Source organism: Eurosta solidaginis, unplaced genomic scaffold (assembly GCF_040869045.1).
Source record: "Eurosta solidaginis isolate ZX-2024a unplaced genomic scaffold, ASM4086904v1 ctg00001068.1, whole genome shotgun sequence".
Lineage (NCBI taxonomy): Eukaryota > Metazoa > Arthropoda > Insecta > Diptera > Tephritidae > Eurosta > Eurosta solidaginis.
The window spans coordinates 239,064-252,485 of record NW_027136915.1 but is presented as its reverse complement, the minus strand read 5'-3'; the positions used below and the strand labels follow the sequence as shown (position 1 = coordinate 252,485).

Genomic DNA, 13,422 nt, shown 5'->3' with positions numbered 1-13,422 from the left:
GGCCTTAGTGGAGAAGCAGACAAAGAGGCATACGTAGCCTTTGGACAGTCGACATCCCCTACCGTGGTAGCTTTTGGTGTCGAAAGGCCCTCGAAATCTACCCCGGTATTAGTGAACGCTCGGGTAAAAGTAGTATGTTCTCAGGGAAGGGTGCCCATAAGTTGGGACTGCGTCTGCTTCCTGTGAATAATGCAAGTTTTGCAATTGTGGATGATGGCTCTGATCATTGTCTTGATATTCGGAATCTAATACTGGGTTCGAATAAGGCGGAGCATGAGCTGATTCTCGCCATGAAGGGAAACATCATGACTGCAACGCAAGACAGCCTGCAATTGTAAGGCAAGATGATCGGATGACGCTCGTTGTACGACATGTCTTTTGAAGCCCCTAGACGCCCCCCTGTTCCGATAATATCATCTTTGTCGATGTATGGGTTGAGTGACAGGATTTCACCCTTCCGATCAATAGGTTCCCTATTTTTAATTGCAAGTATTCTGTACCGCAGGATGTTTTCTGAGTGGTTTTCTTAGTGCTTGAGTCGTTGCCTTAATCTCATCGGCTGAGATTATGCACGATTTTTCGTGGCATACCGTTTTTGTTTTAGGATGCGCTCTAGTTCATATGCACGTTCAAGAAGAAAACGGCGCTCCAGACACTCAAGCACCATATCTGGTTCACGGTCTAGATCACGGTCACGTGGTAGTAGACATGATGTATCCCGTAAAAGACGTTATCGCTCAACAAGCAGTTCATCACATCGGTCGAGACGGCGTAGCTCTCGCTCAGTTTCTAGCAGCAGCAGGTATTCCGATCAACAACGTAAACTGGATTATAAGCAACGTAAATCGCCTGTAGATCAACATCACCGCCGTACACACACGCGTTCAAGATCGCGAACGAAAACTCGTGCTACAACACTTGAAACCGGTGCTACAACAATAGACGAAAAAACCAAAGCAGCCCCTATTAGCGCTCTGCCGGTTTGCGCTCCAAGTGTCGTTATAACTTCTACTACTACTACAGCACCGTCTATGATTAGCTATCCACTATCAACGCGAATTGCAGGCATGACAACAGCGGTTGCGGCCAAGGCAGCACCACCGCATCCACAATCGGTTTTGACATCAACATCCTTACAAGGTATTGGCGCAACTGGTAGTACGAATGTAACGAACATATTACCACAAGTGGTTGAACCACCACCGCCGCCACTAAAACGTTACTACGGTCGAAAAAGGGGTAATGATTCTTCAAGCTCTAACAGCGGTTCTGAATCTGATACCAATGCCGACAATAAAGATATATCAAAACAGAAAGCGTCTGATGCTGGTGATGGAAATGACAGTGAAGAACGTATGGATGTGGACACTACCTCTGAACGCTCCAACCCTTTGCCATCATCATCGATGTCAATTACTGGTAAACAAACAGGCAAATATAGCACAACAGCTCTGGCGAAAACCAATCCAAGTTTTTCTAATGCTACAGAAACCAAAGTCAACGTCATCCTCATCATTATCAACGCCTCAAGGCAGCGCTCGTTTGAATTTACGCGAAAGGCTGAAACGGAAAATGCAAAATTTACTAAACAAGCAATACAAAGCAGACAAACGTGCTGAAATCGAGAAATGGCAACGTGAACGCCAATTGCAACAGGAACGTGAGGATGAAATGCGGGAAATGGCACTGAAACTTAGACGAAGGCAACGGAACTGCGCCATCGTTATGGTACACCGACAAGCGAAAAGTATTCGGACAGTGATGCTTCAGGAGGAGCAAAATCAAATAAATCAAATCAACCATCGCAAAGGCGCAGCAGATCGGCGAGTAGTAGCGGTACAACAACAATGGTTACAGCAACGGAAAAGAATCCCACAGAAAAAGTAACCCAACACAAACTGGTTCTAGTGAACAACAGCTGTTAGATAAGCAGCAATCAACAGAAGCAACGGCAAAACATCATCAACATTCTCATCGGCATAGGTCAGAAAAACGAAGTAGAAGCCATGATCGCACCCATCGTTCACGCAGTCGCAGTCAATCCTATAATCAAACGTAATGGTCTGCGGCGGCGGCTGGTGAACGACGCTCACGTTCGCGTGGTCGTCGAAGCGCTTCTAGATGCCAGCGTCGAAGTGCATCACGTTCCCGTTGGCATCGTGACACGAGTCGCGAGCGTGCATCACGTCAACAACGCACACAACGTTACGAAGAACGTGAACGGGAGAGGGATCGTGATAGAGAGAGGGAGCGCGATCGTGATAGGGATCGGGACCGTAGTAGACGGTCACGTTCAAGAAATGAGCCACGATAGAGACAGGGAGAGAGATAGGAACAGGGAGCGCGAACGGGAACGTGATCGTGATAGGGAAAGGGACAGAGATAGAGGCAAGGAGCGGCATCAACTTGATGCAACTGGCAACAATAGACATGAAGCTGCTACTGACAGTAGTAGCGTTAGCACTGGTAATAATACGAATCGAAATCGCATTGTAATATCTGCACCACCAAAGCTAAAGAAACTCGTTGATTACTAGAGACTAGGCATACTGAGAAGAAGACAGCACAGCTTCGATGGGTAGTAATTGTCTCGATTTCTTTTGTTAATTTGTTTTCTCTTTATATTTATGAATGTAATCATAAGGGTTGAACTATTTAAAAAGACAATAAACAGAATAATAAAATGGAAAACGTTGCTTCATAATAAAGTTCATTGAAATGTTAATAACTACTAAAACAAGTATTGTATCTCTATGCTTATGTTCAGATAAACCAGTTTGTATGTAATTCTTCATTCACACAAAAGGAGTATGTTTAAAAAAATCACTGCATAGGAATTCATTGCATCACATACAGATTTTTTAGATTCATAAGGAATGATTGGTGGCCTTGACAGTGTCATTGTGGGTCACAAGGTCAAAATACAATTTAAATTAATTCTTCGGCTTTTATCCCGCAATCTTAAAAGGGGAATTTAAAGCTTATGGGAAGAAAATTTCAGATACAACCGTATTTCTTGTAGTTAAGCCTCTAAAGTGTTTTTATCTGAGTGTGCATCGAAATAATAATAATACGCAACGGATTAATACCCTCCAAAGCCCACCCAACCGACGCGAGGCCGCAAATGCAACCCGGGGACATTTTTCGGTTTTTCGTCAATATTTTTTTAACGAGCTAAAATTTTGATTACCGCCTTCGAATTATTGTTATCGAGGTCAATACGCCTCTTTTGACACTTCTCTAGATATTTTTGGGCGCGTATTAAAAGTCGACCTTCTGTTCTATTAATTCCGTATGTTTGGAACATTCGTATCCATTTTAGAATTTGGAGAATCGGCTTATATTTGGAATATTATGCATACTCGACCTCGTGAAGTAGTATCAAATGAACGTATTACGAATATTCTAAATTAACGCTTTATCCGGAACGCTTCCATGAATACTTAACGGAAAAGAGCTTTCCGAAATTTCAGAATAAAAAGGTGAATACTCCCTGTGTAGCAGGACCGAACAAAAGCTTAACTCTTCTGTCAAAGTCAAGGTAGGTATAAAGTTCTAAGACAATAAGCCATTTTCTTTTATTTTTGTTTTTGTCAGTTCATTGCGGCTGCTGAGTAGTCGGCTGCTTGTTCAAAATCATGCTATCTCAAAATATTTTTCAAAATTTTCCCAATTCAGGATTTGTCACGAAAATTAATTATTAATTATTATTAATTATTTCCCCAAAAACTTTTGGCATTTACAAATTTATTATCACTACTAATATACTACCAAAGATACTTGTCTACTACAATTTCACTGAAGGGGATTGAATTATTCCCCGTTTTCCTTACTTCGTAAAACCAACCCGTCCAGATTTTTCAATTTGGGAGTGTCAAAACTCTCTCATAATTGGAGAACAAAAATCTAGTAATTGAATCATGGATAGACGCCATGATGGAATTAATATTCAGGTGTTCTCATCCCGTTGACGTTTTCTGTTATTCTGACAAGTTCTGCATGCATAATTTAGAGGGTTGTCTATCATACAGAACTGCCCATTGTTTACTATATAGTTTGGCAGCTTAAGTAGAGGTTATGTTGCGAATAGAGTGGAAGGCAGTGGACTAGGCAGTCGAATGTCATATAATGAAGGAATGGCGTTCGGAGTTTTTTCAAAGTTAAAAAAAAAAATGATAAAAGCTTTAATATAAATAAAACTATTGTTTTAATAACAACAAAAACGCCATATATATTCTGTATACATAAATTGGCAAGGATTATCTCACTTTAAAATTTGAATTAAATAATTTAAGGTGTTTTTGAAACTGAGTCGAGAACTGTGCATGTGACTACTTGGTAAAAGTTACAATGGAACTGCCTTTGATTTCTAATACGATCGCTGTAGTTTTTACCATACGTTTAGAAATATAGCTTTGAATTTTACGTTAGAAAAAGGAAATAAATTTCAAATCTCGAACGTGTGTTTATAAAATTTTAAAGTCATTTGTCATCAAAGTTTGAAAAGCTAAATTTAAAGTGTGACAAAAATTTAAAAATCTAGGGGAAAAAAATCAATTAATTATATTAACAAAAAGGACGACAAACAATAAAAGCGAGATTAACGTGCGAATTATTTAGTATATGGAAAGGGATTTCCATTCTGCAAAGCAAAAGCTACCCAAGCAACAGCAACAACAAATAGAGCTAAACTACGCAGGATCTTTAATTAGCTTAGCGAAGGATCATCGTACGCCAAGGAATAGTCAATTACGTTTGATACCATTGACACAACAAATCTTTAAAACAATGATGGATTTTAATGGCTCACACTCGAGCACAAGCCTTTCGGAAAAGAACTTCTACAGTAATTACTCAATAACAAGTTTGGTGCGCGAAGAAGTTCAAAATATTTTAAAAGAATTACGCGTTACCGATCAATTTATACGCAAAGAAGAGATCGATGCTTTAATCGAACGTTGCTTAAAAGATAAATCACGTATCGGTAATGGTAAGAGCTCAACAACCAGTGCAGAATCCTTGCCGGACGACGACGATAACGACAATCAAGAGATCGAAGTAACTGTGGAAATGTTAAATGAGGAACGTATTTCAACGGTACTACAAACGGTACCAAAATTGCGTCATTTGCAAGCTAAGAAATTTAAAATTAATACAGAAGTGATACGCGAGGAATTACGTAATGTAGTGCAAAGAATGGTTATAGATGATGCCAATAAAGGTGCAGGTAATGATGATGGTGGTGAGGTCAAAGTTGTTGGCGATACTTCCAAAACAATGAGCATTGCTGGAACTGATACAGTTATAACAGATAAAAAAGTTAATCCCTATGATGATTTATTCTACGCACAACGTCAAAATGCTATGAATATTTTGAATTATAAAAAATCGAAAGCTTCAATGGAACTTAATCAACGACCAAAAATTTGTACGCATATTAAGCCGATTGTATGTGAAATTGGTGAGATCAAATTTAAACCCAAACAAAAGGCAACATTCATTCATGAATAATTAACAAATTATACTTAGTTCGTATGCAAATATGTAGGTGCGAGTACATATGAATATGTATGTATGTTTTAATGTAAAACATTGTCATGATTAAACGTTTAAAATAAATATTTAGTTCTTTACTTATTTATTGCCAAACAATTTTATGTTGAAAAAAAATATAAAGAAAAAATATAAAATCTTCGTTTTGGACGAGGCGAAAAATTTGTCGAATGAACTATTCTTTTGTATTGCCCTTCGTGGTGCAATCCTTTTAAAGACGCGGATAATATCCCGTCAGGATTTCACTCTTCCGATCAATAGGTTCCCTATTTTTTAATTGCAAGTATTCTGTACCGTAGGATATTTTCTGACATACTTTTATTAGTGCTTGAGTCGTTGCCTTAATCTCCTCGGCTGAGATTATTCACCACTTTTCGTGGCATACCGTTTTTGTTTTAGGATGCGTTCTTTTTATAAATCTCCTAACGTAGGATAGGACTCTTAGAGCTCGTGGCAAGTCTGAAAAACGATCGAGTATATCTTCTTGTTCAGCCTGTGTGACGGCATACGACTGTGCTTTCACTTTCTTCTCCTCATATGATGTATGGTAGTCCGTTTCCTGTACTGGCCATTGGATGTTGTCCTCTTGCAACCAAGATGGTCCCTGCCACCACAACGAATTGTTGACTAATTCACCCGCTGGTAGGCCTCTGCTTCCTAAATCCGCCGGATTTGATTCTGAATCCACATGTAGCCAGTCCTTGCTTCCGACCATGTCGATGATCTTCGTGATGCGGTGTGCGACAAAGGTGGACCAGGAACAGGGCGGTTTCCGTAGCCATGCGAGGACAATGCTGGAATCAGTCCATAGATGAATGGTGATTGGTCCTAATTTGATGCTCCTACAGATTGAGTCAATCATCTCCGCGAGCAATACTGCACCGCAAAGTTCCAGACGTGGGAGGGAGATTGTCTTCACTGGTGCGACTCTGGTTTTTGCCATAAGTAGGTGTGATAAACATAATTCTCTTTTTTGACGCGCATGTACACGGCTGCTGCATATGCTTTCTCCGACGCGTCACAGAAGCCGTAGATTTCAACCTCGTCTTCTGGTGAGAATTGTACCCAACATGGTATTCGAATCCTATCTATCTCCGGGTAATCTTGGGTGAAGGTTTTCCTCCGCTCTAATTTCGTTGGTGAGACTGGCTCGTCCCACCCTGTACCTTCTAACCAAATGTTTTGCATAATTATTTTTGCCACTATGACCATTGGGGCAAGCCACCCTAACGGGTCAAAGAGTTTGGCAATAACTGACAGGATCTCTCTTTTTGTTAGCATGTTAGGGTTGTCTATTGATTCCGCTTTGAAATAAAATAAGTCAGCATGTGCGTTCCACCTTATACCTTATGCTTTCACGGTGCTGGTGTCTTCAAAGGCTAAGAAGTCCTCGCTGAGCAGATCCGATTTCGGGATGTCTTTGAAAACCTCCTCCGAGTTTGAGGTCCACTTTCGTAATATGAACCCTGCCGAATGTAAAACCTGTCGAATTTCGTTTCTTGCCATAATGGTGGAGGTGAGGTTGTGTCCTCTTGCGAGGACGTCATCTACATACACACATTCCCGGAGTATGTTTGATGCAGTGGGATGGGAACTTTGTACGTCGTCAGCTGTAACAGCGTTCTTATAGCAAGGTAAGGGGCACAATTAACTCCGAAAGTTACCGTTTTTAATTCGTAGAGACCTATTGGTTCGTTCATGTCTTTTCGAAAAATAATTCGTTGAAATTTGGTATGATTATCGTTCATCCAAATCTGCCTATACATTTTCTCTATATCACTGTTGAAGACATAGCGATAAAGTCTCCAACGAATGATGAAAGTCGGGAGATCTGCTTGGAGTACCGGGCCTGGGAGCAAAACGTCGTTCAGACTTGTACCATTAGCAGTCGGACTTGAAGCGTTTAAAACGACCCGGACTTTAGTAGTTGTGCTTTCCGCCTTTACCACGGCTTGATGGGGCAGGAAATAATTATCACGGTCATCTGCTGCGACTGTGCCCTTAATTTTGTGCATATGTCCGAGCGTCTGGTATTCTGAAAGTACCCTTATGTATTCATTCCCTAACTCCGGATTTTTCGTTAACCGCGTTTCATTTCGATAGAATTGCGAGCATGCGCGTTTAAGGGACCCTGCTAATTTTCGTTCTTCCGGGTATTCCCTTCTAAATGGGAGTGAAACGACATATCTTCCATCCTCATTTCTCTTTGTGGTTCCTCTATATAATTTTTCACAATATCTGTCATCGTCGCTAGGGCTTTTAATTTTCGGTACATTTTCCAACTCCCAAAAGGCTTTTAGTTGGTTGTCCAACGCGACCTCGTTGTAAAATGACACGATGCTCTTCGTTGGATTCGGTGCTTCAATACGACTGGTTAGTATCCAACCGAACACTGTCTCTTGGGCCAGAAGTGTATTAAGTACCTTCTTTTTTAGACCGCTTAGTATAATTTGGGGATATATATCTCCACCAAGTATGAGGTCTACATCTTCATTGACGTAGAACCTCTTGTCTGCCAAAACTAAGTCTGGGAATGCCTGCATAGTCATTGTTTCGATATGGCAGGATGGCAGATTCCCAGCTAGTTTGGCTAAATTTAGAACAGGAGTAGTCAAGCTGAAGCATGGATCCACTGGTGAACGTAGCTCGATGGTGAATGCCTCTTTAACTTGAGCAGATACTGCATTGGCGATGCCTGAAACATCGGCATGCATTTTCCTTGCCGGCAAATTGATTGTGCGTTTGAGTCTTTCTGTCATGAAGGAACATTCAGACCCTGAATTAATTAATGCCCGCGCTGAGAAGTCGGTACCATTATGGTGGATGTGTACGCGAGCAGTTCCTAATAGCATGCCTGTGCTGGAATGAGCATGACAGGATTTTACATTCTGGTTCGCAGAAGAATTTGGTTGCCCTGATTCCTGTCTTCTTTGTGCTTGTGCTGAAGTTGACGGGATATTATCCGTATCTTTAAAAGGTTTGCGCCTCGTAGTTTGCTGAACTGTATCCGCATGCAGGAGCGTGTGGTGACGAGAATGGCATTTGGCACAGTTGTACGAACTGGAGCACCTCGTCACTGTGTGTCCTGGGGATAAGCAGTTCAGGCATCCCTCCGTGGATTTGATAAAGTTGATTCTCTCCACTGGGGTCAGATCACAGAATCGGGGACAATTCCTTAACCTGTGTTCAGCTTTGCACATTTTACAAAAAACCCTTGCTGTCGATTTTGAAGTAGGTTTTGATACCTTCGTTTGGAAGGCACTAAGTCTTTTTATGGGGGTTTCGGTTGTATGCCGAGTATTCGCTGGCTTTTGTCCCTTTTGGGCGTTAGTGCCGGTGAAACCAGACACTGTTTCCAGTGTCTGAAACTTATTTGATAGACATTTGTCCATATCTTCCCATTTAGATGTGTCCATTTTATGGTCTATGCTTTGTTCCCATAGAGCCGGGGTACTTTCCGGTAACTTTGTCGAACACAAATATGTTAGTATTGCATCCCAATTAGATGTGTGACACTTGAGGGACGATAGACAATTGTTTATATCGCTATGTAATTTCTTTAACGCGCTCCCACACTCACTCTCTACCTTCTTTAAATTAAAAAGAATTTGCAATTGCGTGTTGACTAATATACGCTTCTTTTCATACCTTTCGCACAGGTTTTTCCAGGCCATATCGAACCTATCATTTGTTAGAGGCCATTTTTTACAATATCTTTGGCCTCGCCCTGTGTCTTGTTGTTCAGATGGAATAGTTTTTCCACCCCCTGTAGGTCGGAATTATTTATGTATATGGCCGTCAACAGGTCACGAAAGGTTGGCCATGATAAATAATCACCTTTGAAAATCTCCGTGTCGCAAGGAGGGAGGCGGATCTTATGCCCGCGAGGTGCGGCTGGGGGTGCTTGCTCAGGGATGGCACTATTTTCTACTTTTTTAAATTTCTCTGCCTCAGCAGATATTGTGGATGAGCATCGCATATATATTGAGTAGGTAGTCATATGCTTTTTCCGGATGGCCAACACATCATTTGCGTCGACATCGTCTGATCCCATCAGTGAGTCAAACACAGACTTAACCTGCTTCCATAAGGAGTGCAACTCTTCTTGCTGTATCGCAAGAGTGTGCTTATTATGATGTTCCTTTGGAATAAGGCTGTACTGTTTCTCAAACTCTGTAATTACCTCAGCTGACCGGACATAATTTTCCATTTTTTCAACAAATTATTCCTACCCAACTAAAAAACCAATCTAATTCTTTGAACAAAATGGATCTACTCGCCACCCAGACGTATATATATTTATGTGTCTGTATGATTAATTTGTGTTGAGGACGCGTTTTTTTGTTTGGATCAGACTTGGCCGAATCGTCTGATTTTCCCACGAAAAGAATAAAACACAACAATGTGGCTTACTTGCCACCCGCACGTAAATTTATATGTATGTATGTATGTATCGGTGTGTGTATTAATTTATTTGTAAGGGGTTGTGGCTCAGATAAGGAGCAAAGTGCAGAGTGCGCGATATAATAAACCGTCTCGGACTAGTGAAAATTACCAGTGCCAAAATGTTTGAACTAAATTATTGTGTTCGTGAGTGGATATACGTGCTGAGTCCGTGTAGTTGCTTTCAAGAAAAATATTTGGTGCTTTTAAAAAGTGGGGTTATGGTACTCTTGTGTATCAAATTGCCGTGGTCGTGGGATACTCCGGATCGACACATGCGGTAGGGGGAAAGCACTTTTTAAATTTAAATTAACCTCAAAATTAACCAAAAAAAAAAGTGGCAAGAAATATATTACTTACGTAGCTGCTGCGTGAAGGAGTGTTTGTTGTGTATGTGGATGATGCAAGTTACCACCAGTAATGTATCACCAAGATGATTTTTTGAGATTTGTTGAGTAATGTGCGTATCACCAAGAAACTACAACAATAGCACCAAGAGTGTATCACCACGAAGATTTATATAAAATGCAGTATGTGTCGACGTTGATGTGGATAGATTGATTTTTTGTTCTTTTATATGAAGCACCACGATAATTTTGTTAAAATTTTGCGCAATGTGAACTGTAGATGTATATAGGTGTTGGTTCCTTTTTACGGGGAGAAAGGACCATGTACAATTATGGTGTGTCGCAAACTCGGCAACGGAGTGGAGGCACCACAATTGCGTTTGGGAAAAATTTAAATGAGACCAAAAAGAAAGGCGAGAGATATTTCTCGTTATAATAATTTCTTTATTATAGTGAAAGTTAAATTAGAACAATAATTTACCTTTTATAAGAATGTGTGGCCGGCCTCCTCGGACGGTGGTAGCTGTGGTTCGCTCAGCGATCGCTGGAAAAGTAGACGGTTGCCTTGTCGAGGACAACCGTTGAACCGTAGAAAAAGTCTCCGGTTTTAAGGGGAAGCTTCCCCACACAGTTGTACCGGCATGCATGTATATGTGTGCGGACAAAATAACCCTATCCATATACACCTATACATGCATGTGGGCGAACTAGTCGTCGATAATATGGTGCTATTAGGGTGGCGCAAATTAATAAGAATTTAGGCGTCAGGCCTAAACACCTACCATATTAAATAGAAGAAATTGAAAGGTTTTGCAGGGCGAAATCAAAAGCACTTGGAATCTTGGAAGCGTAACTGCTCGTGTTATTACATATATAAATAAATTAGCGGTACCCGACAAATGATGTTCTGGGTCACCCTGGTCAACATTTTGGTCGATATCTCGAAAAAGCCTTCACATATACAACTACCACCACTCCCTTTTAAAACCCTCATTAATACCTTTAATTGGATACCCATATCGTACAAACACATTATAGAGTCACCCCTGGTCCACCTTTATGGCGATATCTCGAAAAGGCGTCCACCTATAGAACTAAGGCCCACTCCCTTTTAAAATGCTCATTATCGCCTTTCGTTTGATACCCATATCGTACAAACAAATTCTAGAGTCACCCCTGTTGTTGTTGTTGTTGAAGCAGTGCTTCGCCCCACCTAACAGATGAGACCGATCACAAATTGTCATCAATATCCTCTAACGGGAGTCCAAGGAAACTTGCTGTTTCAACAGGGGTGGACCATAAGGAAAGGGGTGTTAGAGGCGTTGGTTCCACATTACAACTAAAGAGATGGTTGGTGTCATGTGGGGACACATTGCAAGCGGGCCATACATTTTGTATGTCGGGGTTGATTCGGGATAGGTAAGAGTTTAACCTGTTACAGTATCCAGAACGAAGTTGAGCCAGAGTGACGCGCGTTTCCCTGGGGAGTATGCCTTCCTCTTCCGCAAGTTTTGGATACTTTACTTTGAGTATTGGAATCACCGGGCAATTCCCGGCATAAAGGTCCGACGGCTGTTTATGGAGTTCACCAAGGACCTGCTTGTGTTCGCTTCATACGACTGGGTTCTCAGGTGCCGTATTTCCTCAAAATGCTTACGGAGATGACTCCTTAAGCCCCTAGTGGGTGCTGGCTCATCAATCAGATGTCTGTTGGGATGCCCAGGTTTCTGGGTATACAACAGGAACTGTTTGGTCAACATCTCGTTTCTTTCCCTGATGGGGAGTATTCTCGCCTCATTATGCAGATGGTGTTCTGGGGAAATAAGAAGACAGCCCGTGGCAATTCTGAGAGCAGTATTTTGGCAGGCCTGTAGCTTCTTCCAGGGGGTAATTTTTAGGCTTGGGGGTAATTTTTAGGCTTGGCCTTCGGAGTCTTCCCGTGTGGAGTTTCTTCAGGCAGACTTGGACTCATTTCAATGTTGGTGTACTGCAAATTTACTAGTTTTGAATTGCTCGAAGTGTAAACTAATGACATTTCACCGAGTGAAGCCAAGTTTGACATCGTATACGTTAAACAGCACGCCTTTGGAGCGTATATCTGTCGTAAGTGATCTAGGCGTTCTTTTTGATCCTAAACTGACTTTTAATACGCATATCTCATCAATGGTAAGCAAAGCAACGGGTATACTCGGTTTTGTGAAGCGATGGGCTAAGGAGTTTAATGATCCGTATCTGACTAAGACCCTCTACACATCGTTGGTACGACCAATCTTAGAGTATTGTTCGTGTGTCTGGTGCCCAGGGTATCAAAACTTTATAAAGCGTATTGAGTCAGTACAGAAGCAATTCATTATATTTGCACTACGTGGTCTTAACTGGGATTCTAGTGTGCATTTGCCACCATATAGAAATAGGCTTCTCCTTATAAATCTGCCAACTTTAGAAAATCGAAGAACTTTACTCGGGGTAATGTTCATTCACAAGCTCATTATGGGCGAGATTGACTCATCTGATCTTGTTAGTCGACTAAATTTTGCTGTTCCTGGTAGAACGTCCAGGCACTTTGTGCCTTTTTATTTACCACTTTGGCGGCAAAATTTTGCCAAAAATAATCCACTGCGAAGTTGGTGTTCGCACTACAACAACTTGTATAACTGCATCAGTTTTGAATGTTCGTTTTCCGAGTTGCATAATTCAATACTGTCACGTCTGGCCTGATATTTTGTACTTTCTTTCCTATGTATGGTTGAATTTAAATATTTTTAATTATAACATTAATTTTATGTTTTATATATCTTAGTAGTCGACCGCATTGTGTCTGTGTCGACTTTAATCCAAATAAATTAAATTAAATTAAATATGGGTGACGCGTAGCATGTAATCGGCTGGTTAATTGCTTTGCATGTAGTCATGAGCGTTTCTTTATCTTTTCCCCAGGTACTGCCAGCAAGGGATTTGAGGATTTTGTTACGACTCTGAATTCTCGGAACAATTGCGGCTGCGTGCAACCAAAATGTAGATCCTGATCAAACGTCACACCCAAGATTTTGGGGTGTAGGACAGTCGGTAGCGTAGAGCC

At 41.1% G+C, this 13,422-nt stretch overlaps 1 protein-coding gene and 1 pseudogene across 1 annotated transcript; both read left to right on the top strand.

Moving 5' to 3' along the window:
• Positions 1–134: 134 nt before the first annotated feature.
• LOC137235780 (uncharacterized protein DDB_G0287625-like) lies at positions 135–2,678 on the top strand (annotated as a pseudogene).
• Positions 2,679–4,623: 1,945 nt separating this feature from the next.
• On the top strand, positions 4,624–5,511 carry LOC137235779 (uncharacterized). The gene has a single exon (XM_067758623.1). It carries the CDS (start codon positions 4,624–4,626, stop codon positions 5,509–5,511), a length of 888 nt encoding a protein of 295 aa, XP_067614724.1.
• Positions 5,512–13,422: the final 7,911 nt, after the last annotated feature.